This window comes from Pongo abelii, chromosome 1 (genome assembly GCF_028885655.2).
Source record: "Pongo abelii isolate AG06213 chromosome 1, NHGRI_mPonAbe1-v2.0_pri, whole genome shotgun sequence".
Taxonomy (NCBI): Eukaryota; Metazoa; Chordata; class Mammalia; order Primates; family Hominidae; genus Pongo; species Pongo abelii.
The window spans coordinates 88,999,555-89,018,839 of NC_071985.2; the positions used below are offsets into that span (position 1 = coordinate 88,999,555).

At 42.0% G+C, this 19,285-nt stretch overlaps 1 protein-coding gene across 3 annotated transcripts in view; it reads right to left on the reverse strand.

The window, feature by feature from the left end:
* Positions 1–19,285, reverse strand: part of SDHC (succinate dehydrogenase complex subunit C) — a 50,504-nt gene that overhangs the window by 10,659 nt on the left and 20,560 nt on the right. For all 3 annotated transcript variants that reach the window (XM_024254028.3, XM_024254035.3, XM_024254033.2), the window contains one exon: positions 13,500–13,561. In XM_024254028.3, coding sequence (XP_024109796.3) covers positions 13,500–13,561 — 62 coding nt within the window. The remainder of the gene's footprint in view (positions 1–13,499; positions 13,562–19,285) is intronic.

Below are 19,285 nucleotides of genomic sequence, written 5' to 3' on the forward strand. Positions count from 1 at the left end.
GCCTTGGCCTCCCACCCGCCTCGGCCACTTCAGTTTCTTAAGCTCTTAAATGAAGATACTCCTGTTTCTCAGATTATTATGAGGGTTAAATAATTATGTAAATGTTTAGTAAATAATGGCTATAGCAATAGTTGTATTTGAATTAGGTGGTATTTTTCTGATGGGTTGAGTCCTTAAACAAAAAACATAAAATGATACAGTCTCTGGATATACACAGAATAGTGGTTATTTCTGACTGATGGGATTACGGGCAACTTTTCTAAGTATATATTTCTATAATATTTTCATTCTTGGTAATATGTTCTTGTAATCAGGAAAAAAATTTTTTATACAAATCTCTGGGAGGTCAAGGAGATCTGGGATTATTACCAGATTCCAACCCAGATATAATCAGGAGAGAGATCATTTTGGCTGGCTGTCTCACTAATTTTCAAAAAAGGCTCTACCTCTTCAAACAGGAATATTAATCAGTTAATTCAATTGAAAGCTACTTTAGCCAAAGCTTTCATCATTACAAGTGAAAAACATATGAGAATTAAATATGAGATTTTCTGAATTCTCCTCTGATGTTCAGTATATTGGGAATCAGGAAACTGACCCCACTCCTAGAATCTGAGTGCCTCAGAGAGTCCTCTAACAGCTAAACAATTTCAATTGGGAAAATAAAGCCACTGAAGTTGTCCTATCTAATCACTGAGAAAAATTAAATAGTGCTTTTTCTTGACTGCCAAGACCAGTTCCTGCTGGCTCCACCCCAGTTAAGTCCTATATATGTAACTATGCAGACTGCCAGCAAGTCCTATTGTCACTTCCAGAAGTCATCATAAGCTCTTTCAGACACTTCTTCCTAGCAAGCCCCTGCAGATGTCACAGCAAATGAAAAGAAAACATCTAAAAGAGGCTTCATGAAGCTGTCCAACTGATGATTAAAACTCAGGGTGACAGCACATAACTGTTCTTTTATTTACAGTGTTGTCACACTAATCTCATCATGATGTATTCTGCCCATCTGCTTCCCCACAACCTCTCTTGAGGTCAAGAGTACTCATGTACTGAGGTAAAGTAAAGCATTTCTGAGAAGCATTTTCTCTTCTGGTAAGAGTTTTGCCAGGTCATCCCAACTTGGTAATGCAAGGACTAAGATGTAGCAGTCAGCAGTTGTGAAATAGGAAGGGCTGAGAAGGACTTTTTTAACTACAAATATCACACATTTTCTGGGAGGTATAAGATTAACTATTCTGATTATTAATGTAAATAATAATCACCACCAAGCCTGTATTAGGAATTTCATATACAGTATTTAATTTTTATAATCCTTAACAGGCATTATTTTAAGTAGAAAAAGAAATGATGATGTAGCAGAGTGAAAAGTAACTACAAGATCTCTCAAGAGATCTCAAAGATGACAAGAACTCTTGGTGCATTTTCTACAGCCCAAGGCCTACCTTCAGGCTTGTCAAAATTACAAGAGACTAAAGTATAGAAGATAGACAGCAAAACCTCTTCTAATAACCAAAATCCAAGACCCAGAAAGCCAAATTAAAAATTAGCAGATTAGAGCAAATGGAGGAAATGATTTTGACAGAAATGTCATTTAGACCAAGTTAAGGCGAGGCTGAATAAACCGGAATCACACGTGCACCACACACACTTCTCCACTGACTGGATAATCTGTGCCTTCCAGGTTCAATGCCTCTCTCCTTTGGACTCTAGAGAATAAACACTGAATATCTGGTTCCTTGGCCTTCTCTTTTTTCCTTTTTTGTTTCTGATTACCCATTTCCCTCTTACTGTCACCACCACTCATCTCATTCTTTGCCCCTCCCAAGAGGCAGGTCAAACTCAAATGCCTAAGGAGCCAAACGGATGTGTGAATCAAGCAGAGTATAAGGCAATTAAGGCCATATAGACTAGTGCTGCTCATAGAAAACTGCTGGAAAGGGGAAGTATGTATGTTCCACCTAAATGCAAATTCCATTTCTTTTCATCACAGCACAAAGAAACAAAGTACATCTGTTGACCAAACATGGCCCACAGGCTGCCAGTTTGTATCCTGAGAAAGAATATAACACTACCAACTGAATTATTGCCTTACTTAATTTCAATCACATTCTGGTCTTATGTCTCTAACACATTTGGGCTATCTTTGATTTTTTTTAAAAAATACCTTTATTGAGTATAATTGAAACATGAAAAAATTGTACATATTTAATGCATATGTTTTTATGAGTCTGGAACTTTTGTTAATGTTTTAAGCTACACTACATTACTCAGTGACATGCATAAACTTTTCTTTTTCTCAAATGGAGAGCAAATCATATCCACTGTGAAAGAATTTATACTAGTTTTAAGCTCTCTAAATTATAACTGTTGCCCCCATACACAGCAAAAAGGTATTATCCAGGCTGAGCATGGTGGCTCATGCCTGTAATCCCAGCACTTTGGGAGGCCAAAGTAGGTGGATCGCTTGAGTTTAGGAGTTGAGATCAGCCTGGGCAACACTGTGAAACCTCATCTCTATTTTTAAAAAACTGTTTAAAAACTAGGCCAGGTACATGGCTCACCCCTGTAAACCTAGCACTTTGGGAGGCTGAGGCAGGTGGAGCACCTGCAGTCAGGAGTTCGAGACTAGCCTGGCCAACATTGTGAAACCCTGTCTCTACTAAAAATACAAAATTAACCAAGCATGGTGACGTGTGCCTGTAATCCTAGCTACTGGGGAAGCTGAGGCAGGAGAATCACTTGAACCCAGGAGGCGGAGGTTGCAGTGAGCCGAGATTATGTCACTGCACTCCAGCCTGGGAGACAAGAGTGAAACTCGGTCTCAAAAAAAATTTTTTTAACTAAAGAGAAAAAAAAGGTATTATCCAAATTTGTGGACAAAAATACTGAGGCTTGGTGGCAGGTGTGGTGACAAATAACTTTTTCAAGGTAAGGTCTCACAGTTAGTGACAGAATTGAACTCAGATCTGTCTCATTCCAAAATCTGCACTTTTTTCACTTTTTCTACACTCAGTCTGGAATAATCAGGATTTCTAAAGTATAACAGATGATATTTAAGAATCAATAACTAATATCCCATCTCATGACAGAAGAAAAACACAGTCATTTTCAAAGCCCATCAGTTACTTTAGGAATCTGTAAATCTTTTGGCTTTTCTAGAGAATAGGCTACCTGCCTGAGCAGCACGTTTGCCTACAAACTCAGGCAATCTCTCACGAAAGTTCTGATTCTTCCATCTGACTCTGTTTTTATTTTATTTTTGATTTTTATTTATTTTTATTTTTGAGATGAAGTCTCGCTCTGTCACCCAGGCTAGAGTGCAGTGGCATGATCTCGGCTCACTGCAACCTCTGCCTCCTAGGTTCAAGCGATTCTCATGCTTCAGTCTCCCAAGTAGCCCACATTACAGCAATGTGCCACCTACACTCAGCTAATTTTTTGTATTTTTAGTAGAGATGGGATTTTGCCATGTTAGCCAGGCTGTTCTCAAACTCCTGGTCTTAAGCGATCCACCTGCCTTGGTCTCCCAAAGTGCGGGGTTTACAAGTGTGAGCCACAGCACCTGGCCTGACTCTGTTTTTAAAGACTACCCAAAACATGCAGGACCATTCTTATATCCATTCAAACTAATTGTACAATTCATATACAGATACATGAATATCTGTATATATTGGTTCAAAGCTTAAAATATCTGTTGTTTAGTATCTTTATTCTCTCTTCTCAATCTCATGCTTTATGTTGTATGTTTTATCTTGTTATTTATGATTTCCTAGACTCATTCATTATTGCAACTTCAGCTATCTGCCATTCTCAAGGCATGTACCTAATTTCAACTAGACTTTTATAGGAAAAAGTCAAGTAGACTTTTTCCGTCACTATGAAAAATCCTGAGTATTTATTTATTTTTATTTATTTATTTATTTACTTTTGAGACAAGAGTCTCGCTCTGTCACCCAGGCTGGAGTGCACTGGTGCGATCCTAGCTCACTGCAACCTCTGCCTTCCAGGTTCAATCAATTCTCCTGGCTCAGCCTCCCAAGTAACTGGGATTATAGCCATGCGCCACCACAACTGGCTAATTTTTTTTTTTTTTTGTATTTTTAGTAGAGATGGGGTTTCACTACGTTGGCCAGGCTGGTCTCAAACTCCTGATCTCAGGTGATACACCCGCCTCGGCCTCCCAAAGTGCTGGGATTACAGCCATGAGCTACCGCACCCAGCCCAGAGTATTTTAATCTTTATGGAACCTAAGCAATGTAAGAGTGCTATTAGTCTCCTCTTTCAACCTTTTAAAACATTGCAGGCCAGGCGCAGTAGCTCATGCCTGTAATCCCAGTACTTTGGGAGGCAGAGGCAGGCAGATCACTTGAGCTCAGGAGTTCAAGACCAGCCTGGCCAACATGATGAAACCCCGTCTCTACTAAAAATACAAAAATTAGCCAGGCATGGTGGCAGATGCCTGTAGTCCCAGCTACTTGGGAGGCTGAAGCAGGAGAATTGCTTGAACCCAGGAGGAGACAGAAGTGCAGTGGGCCACAATGGCACCATTGCACTCCAGCCTGGGCGACAGGGCAAGACTCCATCTCAAAAAAACAAACAAACAAAAATTGTCAAGTTCCTTTTTAATAAATTCTATTTTAAAGTCAAACTAGTGTCAACATGCTTTTTAAAATTTATATATTAGCCATAAAATCTCCATAGTTAAAATAAATAACTTATTTTGTATTTATCCAGGAGGCCAGCTTGTCCTGTTACTGGAACAAAAGAGAACATGAACTTTTAATGGCTTTTCATGGTCTACAGCATGGCAGTCAAAGTCCTTCACCATTTGGCCCACTTTCTAGCCTTATCTTCTGTCACTTCTCCCATAAACATCATTCTTTTTTTATTTTTTGAGACAGAGTGTCACTCTGTTGCCAGGCTGGAGTGCAGTGGCGTGATCTTGGCTAACTGCAACCTCTGCCTCCTAGGTTCAAGCAATTCTCCTGCCTCAGCCTCCCGAGTATCTGGGACTACAGGCACACGCCACCATGCCCAGCTAATCTTTATATTTTTAGCAGAGATGGGGTTTTACCATGTTGGCCAGGTTGGTCTCCATCTCTTGACCTTGTGATCCACCTGCCTCGGCCTCCCAAAGTGCTGGGATTACAGGTGTGAGCCACCGCGCCTGGCCCCATAAACACCATTCTTAAGAAACAGACCTCAGCCGGGTGTGGTGGCTCATGCCTGTAATCCCAGCACTTCAGGAGGCCGAGATAGGTGGATCACGAGGTCAGGAGTTCAAGACCAGCCTGGCCAAGATGTTGAAACCCCATCTCTACTAAAAATACAAAAAAAATTAGCTTGGCATGGTGGCAGGTGCCTGTAATTCCAGCTACTCGGAAGGCTGAGGAAGAGAATTTCTCGAATCTGGGAGGCGGAGGTTGCAGTGAGCTGAAATCATGCCACTGCACTCCAGCCTGGGTGACAGAGCGAGACTCCATCTCAAAAAAAAAGGAAAAAAAGAAACAGACCTCGTCATAATTATCCAATGATCCAGGAGATTTCCAATCCCTATGCCTTTCCATAAAAGAATTTCTCTGTTGGAATGCCCTCTTCTACCTCCTCTTCACAAACTCTCCTGTTCACGCTTCTTTCAAGCCTTCTAACTCCCTCAGAGTGCTGTCAACTCTGTGTCCTGAATTCTGCATCCATGGATTCTGCATCTGTGGATATACAACTAACTGTGGATTGAAAATATTGGGTGGGGGAAATCAATGGTTTTATCTATACTGAAAAAGTACAGACTTTTTTTTTCTTGTCATTATTCCATAAACAATATAACTATTTACATAGCGTTTACATTGTATTAGGTATTATAAGTAATCTAGAGATGATTTTAAGCATATGATGTACATAAGATATATCCAAATACCACATCCTCTTATATAAGGGACTTGAGTATCTGTAGATTTTGGTATCTGAGGAGGAATCCTGGAACCAATCTCCAACAGATAATAAGGGACAACTGTATTTGTTGGTTTCTCCTCTGGGGTCTCATATCTCTTATTAAAAAGCTATCATGGCCGAGCACGGTGGCTCATACCTGTAATCCCAGCACTTTGGGAGGCCAAGGCAGGCAGAACACCTGAGGTCGGGAGTTTGAGACCAGCCTGACTAACATGGAGAAATCCTGCCTCTACTAAAAATACAAAATTAGCCAGGCGTGGTGGTGCATGCCTGTAATCCCACCTACTCAGGAGGCTGAGGCAGGAGAATCACTTGAACCTGGGAGGCAGAGTTGTGGTGAGCTGAGATCACGCTATTGCACTCCAGTCTGGGCAACAAAAGCGAAACGGTCTCAAAAAAAAAAAAAGCTATCACAGTGCATTATAAATATTTGTCTTACTCCTTAGATTCCTCTATCCTTGAGAGCAGAGACTATATATTATCCCTATCTAATTTCTAATGTGTAACAGGAGGTTAATTAGAAGGTAGGAAAAATGAACACTTCTAAGTGACCACTATAAGCAAAGTGATTTACATGGGTATGTTCATTTAGTAAATAAAGATTTTCTAAGCACCTATTGAGTGCTAGAGGGTATGAATGGTAAATAACATAGATGGAGTATCCACTCTTTGAAGACTTTACAGTCTAATAAAAGATACAGATTTGGCTGGGCGCAGTGGCTCACGCCTGTAATCCCAGCACTTTGGGAGGCCGAGGCGGGCAGATTACTTGAGGTCGGGAGTTCGAGACCAGCCTGGCCAAATAGTGAGACCCTGTCTCTACTAAAAATACAAACATTAGCCGTGCATGGTAGTGGGTGCCTGTAATCCCAGCTACCCGGGAGGCTGAGGCAGAAGAATTGCTTGAACCTTGGAGGCAGAGGCTGCAGTGAGCTGAGATCGCGCCACTGCACTCCAGCCTGGGCAACAGAGCGAGACTCTGTCTCAAAAAAAAAAACACAAAAAACAAAAACAAAAAACCCCCAGATTTATAAAAAGTTAGCAAATAAAATAATTACAACTGCCAGGCGCGGTGGCTCATGCCTGTAATCCCAACACTTTGGGAGGCCGAGGCAGGCGGATCACAAGGTCAGGAGATCGAGACCATCCTGGCTAACACGGTGAAACCCCGTCTCTACTAAAAATACAAAAATTAGCCAGGCGTGGTGGCAGGCGCCTGTAGTCCCAGCTTCTGAGGAGGTTGAGGCAGGAGAATGGTGTGAACCCGGGAGGCGGAGGTTGCAGTGAGCCAAGATCGTGCCACTGCATTATAGCCTGGGCAGAAAAGCGAGACTCTGTCTCAAAAATAAAATCAAATAAAATAATTACAACTTGTGTAATAAAAGCTTTGAAAGAAACAACACAGCACAATAAGAACTATGAAGGAATAGAGTACTGTAAAACAGAAATAAGAAAGCTTGTACTTTAAATATGGTGGTAAGCAAAGTGCTCTTTGAGTTAACATTTTGCTAAGATGTAAAGGATAAGAAAGAACTAACCAAGCACAGTGCAGCAAGAGGTCAGGGTGGGCATTTCAGACTAAAGAAACAAAACATCCAATGCCTCTCAGGTAGGAAATAATTTTGCCTGTTCCAATGAATTCAAACACCAGTGTGGCTGGAGCACAGTAAGCAAAGGGAGAAATGGCAGGAATGAGTCAGGGAAGAGCCAGAGCTGGCAGGGCAAAGGCCATGGCGGATATTTGAATTTTAATCTAAGTGCTAAAGTGAACATAGTCATTAGGAGAGTCTAAAGAAGGGAGTGACATGATTCCATTTATTTTCAAAAGATTTTTCTTGCTGTTGTGTGAAAAATGGATGGGACTAGGGCCACAAGAATGCAAAGATCACAGTTGCTGGAACTGACTTCATTTCGGAACAAATGATCCAATTTCTCTTGCCATTCGGTCCAGGGCACATTACCTTCTAAGAGACAGTTGCTATTAAATGTATCATGTTTCTCATCCTTGTTTCCATAAAGCAACACCCAGAGCATAAAGTTTCTTGAAATCCCATGAATTCTGAGATAGGCATTATTAATATACCCATTTTATAAGGAATAAGCTGAGGTTTAGAGAATTGGGTAATTTGCTTAAGTCATCCACCTGGCAAAAACCTATTCCTTTATGATTTTGATGGAGGGACCTTCAACATTTGAAGAAAATGCTGTAGTTATACTTAACTTCTACTCTATAGAAAACAGCTACTATATTCTATCACGGAATTAGGAGAGAAAGTTTGGGAAAAACAGGACATATGCTGATGAATGCAAGGCCACCATTCAAAGGGGTAAAGACAGAAAAAAAAGCAACTTTTTTCTTTTTCTTTTTTTTGAGATAGGGTCTTGCTGTCATCAGGCTGGAGTGCAGTGGCACAGTGATAGCTCACTGCAGCCTTGAATTCCTGGGCAATCCTCCCTACATCAGCCTCCCTAGTAGCTGAGACTATAGATGCATGCCACCATTCCAGGCTAATTTTTTATTTTATTTTATTTTTTGAGACGGAGTCTCGCTCTGTCGCCCAGGCTGGAGTGCAGTGGCACAATCTCAGCTCACTGCAAGCTCCGCCTCCTGGGTTCACACCATTCTCCTGCCTCAGCCTCCCGAGTAGCTGGGACTACAGGTGCCTGCTGCCATGCCCGGCTAATTTTTTTTGTATTTTTTTAGTAGAGACGGGGTTTCACCATGTTAGCCAGGATGGTCTCAATCTCCTGACCTCGTGATCCGCCCACCTCGGCCTCCCAAAGTGCTGGATCCTGATATGTTGCCCAGGATGGTCTCAAATTCCTGGGCTCAAGAAATCCTCCTGCCTCGGCCTCCCAAAGTGCTGGGATTACAGGTGTGAATCACTGCACCCTGCCCAAATAATTTTTCAGTTGTGAAAAATATTCAATTTTAGCCATGAATACAAATGAATTTTTTTTTTATCATTATAGTCTATAAAAAAGTCAGTATCTTTTATTCATTTAGTGGTGACAAATATACTGAGATAATAAGGGAAACTACAGCCTAATAAATAAACTGCTCTTGTTCTTTCAGTGATTTTTAGGATTAAATCTGTTCATCAATATCACCAAACTGAGTAGAAAGCATTCATCTAGAAATTCCAAATCAATCTAAAAATTTCTTATTCTAAGTAAGCAGAAATAAAAGTGATTATCAATCTACAGTTAGAATAGCCTAATCTTGAGATTTACCCTATCATCCCCACCAGTTCAGTGCAAGCAGGTTAAAAACCAGGAACTACATATGGATTCCTAACAACACAAATCATCCTTATACCTTGATTCCATCATCCCTTTACCAACCAAAGGAATGAAAAAGAACAGAAATGATGGCATCAGATCTTAGATAGGAGTCTCTATCCTTATCGACAAAACTACATATATGTCTATAAATGGACATATATAAATATATACACACACACATATGAGATTGCAAATAGCAGAGGCTTAGATTCAGATAATTTCTGCCAATGTCTCATCAGCAGCTCCTTAAATACAGGATCCCTACACTAGAGCCACTGGCCCTACTAATGACCACGTCAGTTAAAAACAGTCTACAGAAGCCTAGGAGAGATCCTTCAGGGTCTCAGAAGACAGAAACAGGAGCACTTTTCCAATACCACCACCGCTTCAACAAAGCAAAAGTCAATAGAAACTCCCTTTCCTACCTCAACAGCTCTATTTGGCATCAAATTTCTGGAGCAAGAGCACACTTACAGGCTAGGACCTGAAGGTTGCCATCTGCTCTACTCTGTACAAATGGGCCATCTCCTGGCAAGACTGTAATGATGCCTGATGTGATGAATAAAACTTAGGCATTGCTCCCAGGCTAAAGTACCAAAAGAGACGAGACGGAGGGGCACAGACAGAGCTTTACATAAGGTAAAACAGTGGGGCTTCTGTCTCTCAGGTATATAAGTTCATACCGATTCTAGGCAAGATATTTCCTTTTATTCCCTAGGATGAGGTTAAAGACATACCAAGGGGCCAGGCACAGTGGCTCACGCCTGTAACCCCAGCACTTTGGGAGGCCGAGGCGGGCAGATTACCTGAGATCAGGAGTTCAGAAATCCCATCTCTACCAAAAACACAAAAATTAGCAGGGAATGGTGGTGGGCACCTGTAATCTCAGCTACTTGAGAGGTTGAGGCAGGAGAATAGCTTGAACCCGGGAGGCTGGTCTCATGAGGTTGCAGTGAACCAAGACTGTGCATTGCACTCCAGCCTGGGCAACAAGAGTGAAACTCTGTCTCAAAAAAAAAAAAAAAAGACATACCAGGAACTATCCACAGGAGAGAAAAGTTTGTACACACAGCAGGGATTTACACACTGTTCTAAGTCATAAGCTCATTTTCCTTTGCCAGCAAAGGTCCTAGGACTATCAACTTGGAACAGAAGTCTTGTTGAGTATGTGCTAACAGTTCATTGGAGCATTTCTTTTAGAAAGCACTCCACTACTCCTAGTTTGCACCTGTTCTCCCTGTGGATATATAAGGGCTAGATCACCTTTGCTGGGAGAGAACACAAGTTCCCCCAATGTCTCAAGGAGACTAATAGAGAACAAACTCAGATTTACCTATGCAGCACTCTCATGTCCAATAACCTCTTCTGGCTCCCACTGAACTGAATAGCTTTCAGCTAAACTAGTAATCACATCACACAGAAATGCCAGTTGAAATACAATACTAGTTAGGTAGTTATTATAGTCAGTATGCAGGGGACCAAAATAAGATACTTCTAGAGCCAAAAAATATGATTATAAATGGAATAGAAATTTAGGACAGAAATATATAAAACACATTTAAAAAAAAGAGAGTGGTATTCATTTTGTATTCACCAAATATTTACTAAATTATCTACTGCATTCTAGGTACCCTACTAGATAATTAAAAATACAGACAGACGCAGTTTAAGCCCTCAGGGAACAGACAATCCAGTAAGGAAGAACAACAATGAACAAGTAAATTACAACTATGATTATGAAAGAAAAACCAGAATGCTTTAAGAGCGTGTATCTAGGGAATATAATCTAGTTTTTGTTTCTGTTTTTGGTGGGGGTAGGAGAGCAAAGTATGCTATAAGGCTAAATAAAGGAAAGCTAAAAAAGTAAAAATATGTTACATGCACATTCTTGTGAGAAAATAAATACATAAAAATAAAAAAGCAAAAATGTCTACGTCTCCAGTACCAGCCAAACATAATTTTTAAGTTTAGTTGACCCTCTTGTAAAGTATATCTCTACTGTGAAAAGATACATCAGATCCCAGAAAACTGATCATAATCTGCACTCCACATAATAAACCTTCCTACCTAAAAAGGATGTACTAATTATCTAAGTCCAGTATATAATTCACTCTGTAGCTGCAGTTCATATTATATAAATGAATAAATAGACATTCTGGTCTGTAAATCAAGATTTTGTCCCCTCCCCCTCCCCCTCCCTCTCCCTCCTCTCCCCTTTCTTCCATCTCCCTCTCCTTCTTTTTTCGGTCTCCCTCTGTTGCCAAAGCTGGACTGTACTGCCATGATCTTGGCTCGCTGCAACCTCCCTGCCTCGGGCTCCTGTGATTCTCCTGCCTCGGCCTGCCCAGTGCCTGGGATTGCAGGCGTGCGCCGCCACGCCTGACTGGTTTTTGTATTTTTGGTGGAGACGGGGTTTCGTCTTGTTGACCGGGCTGGTCTCCAGCTCCTGGCCTCGAGTGATCTGCCCGCCTCGGCCTCCCGAGGTGCTGGGATTGCAGATGGAGTCTCGCTCACTCAATGCTCAATGTTGCTCAGGCTGGAGTGCAGTGGCGTGATCTCGGCTCACTACAACCTCCACCTCCCAGCCGCCTGCCTTGGCCCCCTAAAGTGCTAAGATTACAGCCTCCGCTGTAATCTTCCCCGTCTAGGAAGTGAGGAGCGTCTCTGCCCAGCCGCCCATCGTCTGGGATGTGAGGAGCACCTCTGCCCGGCCGCCCCTTCTGGGAAGTGAGGAGCGCCTCTGCCCGGCCGCCCATGGTCTGGGAAGTGAGCAGCGCCTCTGCCCGGCCGCCCTGTCTGGGAGGTGAGGAGCGCCTCTGCCTGGCTGCCACCCCGTCTGGGAGGAAGTGAGGCGCGCCTCTGCCCAGCCGCCCCGTCTGGGAGGTGAGGAGCGCCTCTGCCCGGCCGCCCCGTCTGGGAAGTAAGGAGCGCTTCTGCCCGGCCGCCCTGTCTGGGAGGTGAGGAGCACCTCTGCCCGGCTGCCCTGTCTGGGAGGTGTACCCAACAGCTCCGAAGAGACAGCGACCATCAGGAGCGGGCCATGAGGACTATGGTGGTTTTGTTGAAAAGAAGGGGGGGAAGTGTGGGGAAAGGAAGGAGAGATCAGATTGTTGCTGTGTCTGTGAAGAAAGAGGTGGGCATAGGAGACTCCATTTTGTTGTGACTAGGAGAAATTCTTCTGCCTTGGGATGCTGTTGATTTATGGCCTTTCCCCCAGCCCCATGCTCTCTGAAACGTGCTGTGTCAACTCAGGGTTAAATGGATTAAGGGCGGTGCAAGATGTGCTTTGTTAAACAGATGCTTGAAGGCAGCATGCTCTTTAAGAGTCATCACCACTCCCTAATCTCAAGTACCCAGGGACACAAACACTGCAGAAGGCCGCAGGGACCTCTGCCTAGGAAAACCAGAGACCTTTGTTCATGTGTTTATCTCCTGACCTTCTCTCCACTATTATCCTATAACCCTGCCATATCCCCCTCTCCGAGAAACACCCAAGAATGATCAATAAATACTTAATAAAAAAATAAAATAAATAAAGATTGTGAGACTGGTTAGTGAGCTAGTCTTTGGGGGACTGAGCACGTCTAGGTGATAAGAATGGGTGCTAAAACTGAGCTTCTGGAAAAATAAGGTTGATGATTTATCTTGGACTGTGTTTCATCAATGATCAGTCAGCCAGCCCATCTCTATTAAATTTCTCTGCTCTCTATAATTTCAATAAACATGATATCAGGAAGTGCTAGGGAATGGTTTAAAAATTTGCTAAGAAACTAATCTGGGCCAGGCACGGTGGCTCATGTCTGTAATCCCAGCACTTTGGAAGGCTGAGGCGGGCAGATCATGAGGTCAGATCAAGACCATCCTGGCTAACATGGTGAAACTCCATCTCTACTAAAAATACAAAAATTTTGCCAGGCGTGGTGGCACACGCCTGTAATCCCAGCTACTCGGGAGGCTGAGGGAGGAGAATCGCTGGAACCCAGGAGGCGAAGGTTGCAGTGAGCCGAGATCGCACCACTGCACTCCAGCCTGGGCAACAGAGTGAGACTCTGTCTCAAAAAGAAAAAAAAGAAGAAAAGAATCTGAGCACAGTGCAAACTCATAATTAATTGTTAAAGGGATGAATGAACAATACACTTAAGAGACTTACTGTTCCGTCTAAATCAAGTGCTGAGTTTCAAAGGAGGCAGAGACTAGGACCAATGAAACAGCCAAGTTTTTCAAAGAAGCACATGTGTGTGTGTAAAAACACATATACATACCTGCACTTAAAGCAATACCAGTGCCACGGTGGCAGATGGACATCGCCATGGGAAGAGACCAGCTGTAAAGAAACACACAAAGACAATTTTAAAAAGGAAAAGATGACACCATAATAGAGAGTCTATCTTGGCAAAAATATAAACTAATTCTGAAATAGGCACTTGTTTTTCTTTTTTTTTTTTTGAGACAGAGTCTCGCTCTGTTGCCCAGGCTGGCAATGGCATGATTTCAGCTCACTGCAACCTCCGCCTCCCGGGTTCAAGCGATTCTCCTGAATAGGTAGTATTTTCTGAAAAAAACAAAAAACAAAAAACAAAAAACAAAAAAACACCAGCTTTTGCATTCCTGTCTTTTCACTTTTTTTTTTTAACCCCCGGAACAGAGTCTTGCTCTGTCACCCAGGCTGGAGTGCCATGCCACGATCTCAGCTCACTGCAACCTCTGCCTCCTGGGTTCAAGAGATTCTCCTGCCTCAGCCTCCTGAGTAGCTGGGATTACAGGTGCCTGCCACCAGGTCCGCCTAATTTTTGTATTTTTAGTAAAGGGGTTTCATCACCTTAGCCAGGCTGGTCTTGATCTGACATCATGATCCGCCCGCCTCGGCCTCCCAAAGTACTGGAATTACCGGTGTGAGCCACTGCGCCCGGCCGTGTTTCCACTTTTTACTTTAAAAATACAAACCTGGGCCAGGCGTGGTGGCTCACGCCTATAATCCCAGCACTTTGGGAGGCCAAGGCAGGTGGATCACCTGAGGTCAGGAGTTTGCAATCAGCCTGACCAACATGGAGAAACCCCGTCTCTACTGAAAATACAAAATTAGCTAGGTGTGATGGCGCATGCCTGTAATCTCAGCTACTCAGGAGGCTGAGGCAGGAAAATTGCTTGAATCCAGGAGGCGGAGGTTGCGGTGAGCCAAGATCGCACCATTGCACTCCAGTCTGGGCAACAAGAGCGAAATTCTGTCTCAAAAAAAAAAACAAAACCTGTATCAGGATTAGGTTAAAAAAATAAAGAAAAAACAAAACTGATTTATGGAGAAGGATCCCTACCTTTACCAGACTGCATCACTGATAGGGCTGAGAAAAAAAAAATGATTATAACTCAAAACTCCTTTCGCAAGGAGAAACATGGGTCAAAGACACTCATTAAAGTTGGAGCTGGCATGGTGGCTCACACCTGTAATCCTAGTACTTTGGGAGGCCAAGGCGGGGGCTGTTGAGTTCAGGAGTTCAAGACCAACCTAGGCAATATAACGAGATCCCATCTTTACCAAAAAAAAAAAAAAAAAAAATTAGCTGGGTGTGGTGGCAGAGGCCTGTGGTCCCAGCTACTTGGGAGACTGAAGTGAGAAGGTCGCTTGAGGCCAGGAACTCCAGGTTGCAGTGAGCTATGACTGTGCCACTGTACTACAGCCCGGGTTGGGGAGAGAGAGACAGAGACCATGCCTCTAAATAAATAAATACAGTTGATACAATTAGAAAGTAATCACTATAGGCCGGGCACGGTGGCTCACGCCTGTAATCCCAGCACTTTAAGAGGCTGAGGCAGGTGGATCACGAGGTCAGGCGTTCGAGACCAGTCTGGCCAACACGGTGAAACCCCGTCTCTAATAAAAATACAAAAATCAGCCAGGCATGGTGGTGCATGCCTGTAATCCCAGCTACTTGGGAGGCTGAGGCAGCAGAATGACTTGAATCCAGGGGGCGGAGTTTGGCATAAATGGAGATCACGCCACTGCACTCCAGTCTGGGCGACAGAGGGCGACTCCATCTCAAAAAAAAGAAAAAAGAAAGAAAGTAATCACTGTAATACCACCTGGGTCCCTCTATTTCTCCAGGTATAACTCTGATGGAAGAAAACCTGAGTTTCATTTATCCACAGTTGCATATAATACATGGTCATCCTTGAATCCTCCCTTATTATATGCCCCAAAATATCCAAACTGAACATACCACTTATTTCCTAATAAATTACCTATCCCAAATTTTTATATCCAATCTTCTGGATTTAGTATATATTTCTTAATCCACAGTAGTTCTGAAATACTTTTTGTCATCAAACCCCTTTTTAAATTACGAATCATCACCTTTCCATTGAAGGACAACCAACATTGTTATTCTAGACCTAGTTCTCATGCTCAAGAGAGAACTGGTGGGTAAAATGGAAAGAACAAGAGTCTCTAAAGAAAGCTAATTCTCATCTTGGAATGTTAGCTTAGACAAAGAATACTAAGCAAAATCAAACCATATCGTCAACACTTTGAAGAGAAATAAGGAGGTTAAAAAGATCTCAAAAGAAAATTCTGCCTACATAATGAAAATGGTCATAGTAAGAAAGGAGTATTCTCAAATAAATTAAAAATATTAATACTAACTAGATACCACTCTGATCAACTCAGATTTAACAAGAGAAATACAAAAGGTGGAAGAAGAGCCACATAACCAAGGACAGAGAATGATGGCATAATTTGGTAAGAAGAATCAGGAGACCGAAACCCAGAATGAGCTGAGGCTTGCAAAAATTTCAAGGACAACAAAAAAGAGCTTTTAAAATTGTATTCTGACACAGAGAGCCTCCTAACTGGGATGAACAATTTTATGCTAATTGATGACAAGAGTGTGAAACAGACTGCACAACTATTTCACTTGTCAAAGAGAATGATTATCAGCATGAAAAAGACAGAACAAATATTGATCTGAAAGACTTGAAAACCTAAAGAGGTGAGGAAATTGGAAGATTCCAAACACACTTGGGGCTCTGGGACCAGATGAATCAAATCCCATGACTGAAAGAGCTAATAGAAGAAACATATGCACTGTTCCGGAAATCTTTCAGAAATACTGATATACAAAATGGGAGTGATGTAATATGAAACTGCTGAATTCAAATGTTACCCTATTTTTCAAAAATGGTTAAAATCATAGCCTCCGTAGCCCAGTAATGACAAGGTAAAAATATTGTTTTCTAAAAATAACCATAACATTATTTCCAGTCCCCCAGGATCTTCCAGAATCTTGTCATTTCTCATCAAGCAAGTATTTAGCCTCTACCCTTGAACCTGGGCAGGACTTGATGACCGACTGCCTCAAAAGATGGAATGTGGCAGAAGTGATGCTGCATGACTTACAAATTCTCCCTCCTTCCTCATGCTATGTGGAAACCCAAAGCAGCCTACACAGATATGTGAAAAGACCTATGTGGAGAGAAAATAAGGGCCCCATCCAAGAGCCAGAATCAACCCCAAGACATGTGAGTGACTGGATCTTCAGATTAATTCAGGCCCTAGCCTTTGTGTTTTCCAGCTGAGGCCTCAGGCATCATGGAGCAAAGACAAGTCTTCTTCACTAGTCCCTGTTTGAACATTAGGTAAGAGTCTAGTATAGAAAATCAAGATGTGGCCAGGCACAGTGGCTCACGCCTGTAATCCTAGCACTTTAGGGGGCTGAGGTGGGCAGACTGCCTGAGCTCAGGAGTTTGAGACCAGCCTGGGCAAGATGGCAAAAAAAAAAAAAAAACCATTTCTACAAAAAATACAAACATTAGCCGGACATGGTGGCATGCATCTACAGTCTCAGCTACTTGGGGGACTGAGGAAGGAGGATTGCCTGAGCCCGGGAGGTCGAGGCTGCAGCGAGCCATGATCACGCCACTGTACTCTAGCCTGAGTAACAGAGGGAGGGAGACTCTAACTCAAAAGCAAAAAAAAAACAATAAAAAAATACCTCCAGAAAGTAAAAACATTTCTCCAACGGCCCAGACTGCCAATGGCCAATAAGTACATGAAAAGATGTTTAACATCACTAACCATTTACTTCCAGGCCTCTTTAAAAAAACCCAAAAAATGGGTAATAGAAAATATGACTTCAGGTATCTCAGATATCTTTCCCTGACATGCCACTCTGGATACAGCCCCGTGTTCCATGCTGCTTTTTTCCCCCCAAGTACGTCTGGAGTTACATAACCAGAAAAGCAAATAAGGTAGTGAAAGACTCACCTCACCAACCTACAACTATTCTTTATATGACCTGTGAAAAAAGGCCAGGGCTTTAAATACAGATTCAGAATAATTTGGGATGCTCTTTTCTCTTTTTCATTATAATTCTTCCCCAAAACTTTTTTTTTTTTTTTTTTTTTGAAATGGAGTCTTGCTCTGTTGCCAGGCTACAGTGCAGTGGCGCGATCTCGGCTCACTGCAACCTCCTCCTCCCAGGTTCAAGCGATTCTCCTGCCTCAGACTCCTGAGTAGCTGCGACGACAAGCACGTGCCACCACGGCCAGCTAATTTTTGTATTTTTAGTAGAGACAGGGTTTCACCTGAGATCAGGATGGTCTCGATCTCTTGACCTCGTGATCCACCCACCTTGGCATCTCAAAGTGCTGGGATTACAGGCATGAGCCACCATACTGGGCCTCCCTAAAACTTTTATCTCTTAAAAAAGAAAGTTTCATGATTGAGAAGCAAGAAATGAGATCACTTATTAGCCTCCTTCTGTTTTAGTGGCATGTCCAGTTTCTACAAACAGTATTATTCCTGGAATCTGGCTTGGAAAAAAACTGAAGGGTTATGGTATTTGTGGAGGTGGTTAAAAAATGGCCAGCGTCACTGGCAGGAACCCAAGAGAGTAGCAGAGCTCAAGATGCTTTGCTGGGTTAGCCTAAAAAAACAAAAAGCAGATTTACGGGACTTATCTTCAAAGACATCAGCAAAAACTGTTATCAATGCCACTTTTGAAGATGAGATAAACAGAGATGTATGTATATATGTATATATGTATGTATGATGTATGTATATACTTATATACACACACATGTGGTATGTGTGTGACAGAGATTGCATACATATATATGCTACCTCTATCCACAGACAGGGCCTAGAAGCAATGACATCCTAGTAGCAATGAGCACATCTAGCACCCAGATACTGATTTCACAGGAGTCATTTTGAAGAATTCCTATTGGCCAGGTCTGGGACAATTTGAACACCAAAATAAATAATAACAAAGTATAATCCTTTGGGGAAATCAATGCTTGATCCATATTATCCTTGAGTCCATACTGATAAAGAAAGCAAGCTTTACCCTATCAAAACAAATAAATCTAGAAAATATTATTATAATATATAAAATTAGCAACATTACATTTGGCAACTATCACAGTAATAAATGATTTAGGCAAGTACCTCCAACAGATACTAGTGAATAAATATCTGATGAGAAAGAATATTTAGAGTTTCAAAGTATCTCCTGCCAAAATATGTATTAATTAATAAATACAACATCCTTATTCAGTAACTTTACAGTAGAGAAATCTAGCAGACACATCTTAAACAGTGACAAAAGTTAACATCACCAGTAATGGGATAAATCATCAGCACATGCCTCCTGATACAATGTACTGACAGAAGTATAGCATTACCACAGGGGTATTCCTGCCAAAAATGCATAAATCATAAAACACCAAACAAACCCAAATTAAGGAACATTCTAAAAATGTCAAGGTCATAACAAATAAGGAAAGACTAAAAATCTCTCCCATACTGCAGGAAAAAGAGACATGACAACTAAATGTAATATATAATTCTAGGTTCAATCTTAGGCCTATAAAGGACATTAATGGGGCAAGTGGCAGAATTTAAATGGGACCTAAGGTTTAGATAGTAACATTGTGATGGCTGTACTTTGGAGACTGTCTTGCAACTGAGGAAATGCACAGCCAAGTATTAAGAAGCTGCAGTAGGCAGAATAATAGTCTTCTTAAAGATGTTCATGTTCTAATCTCTAGAACC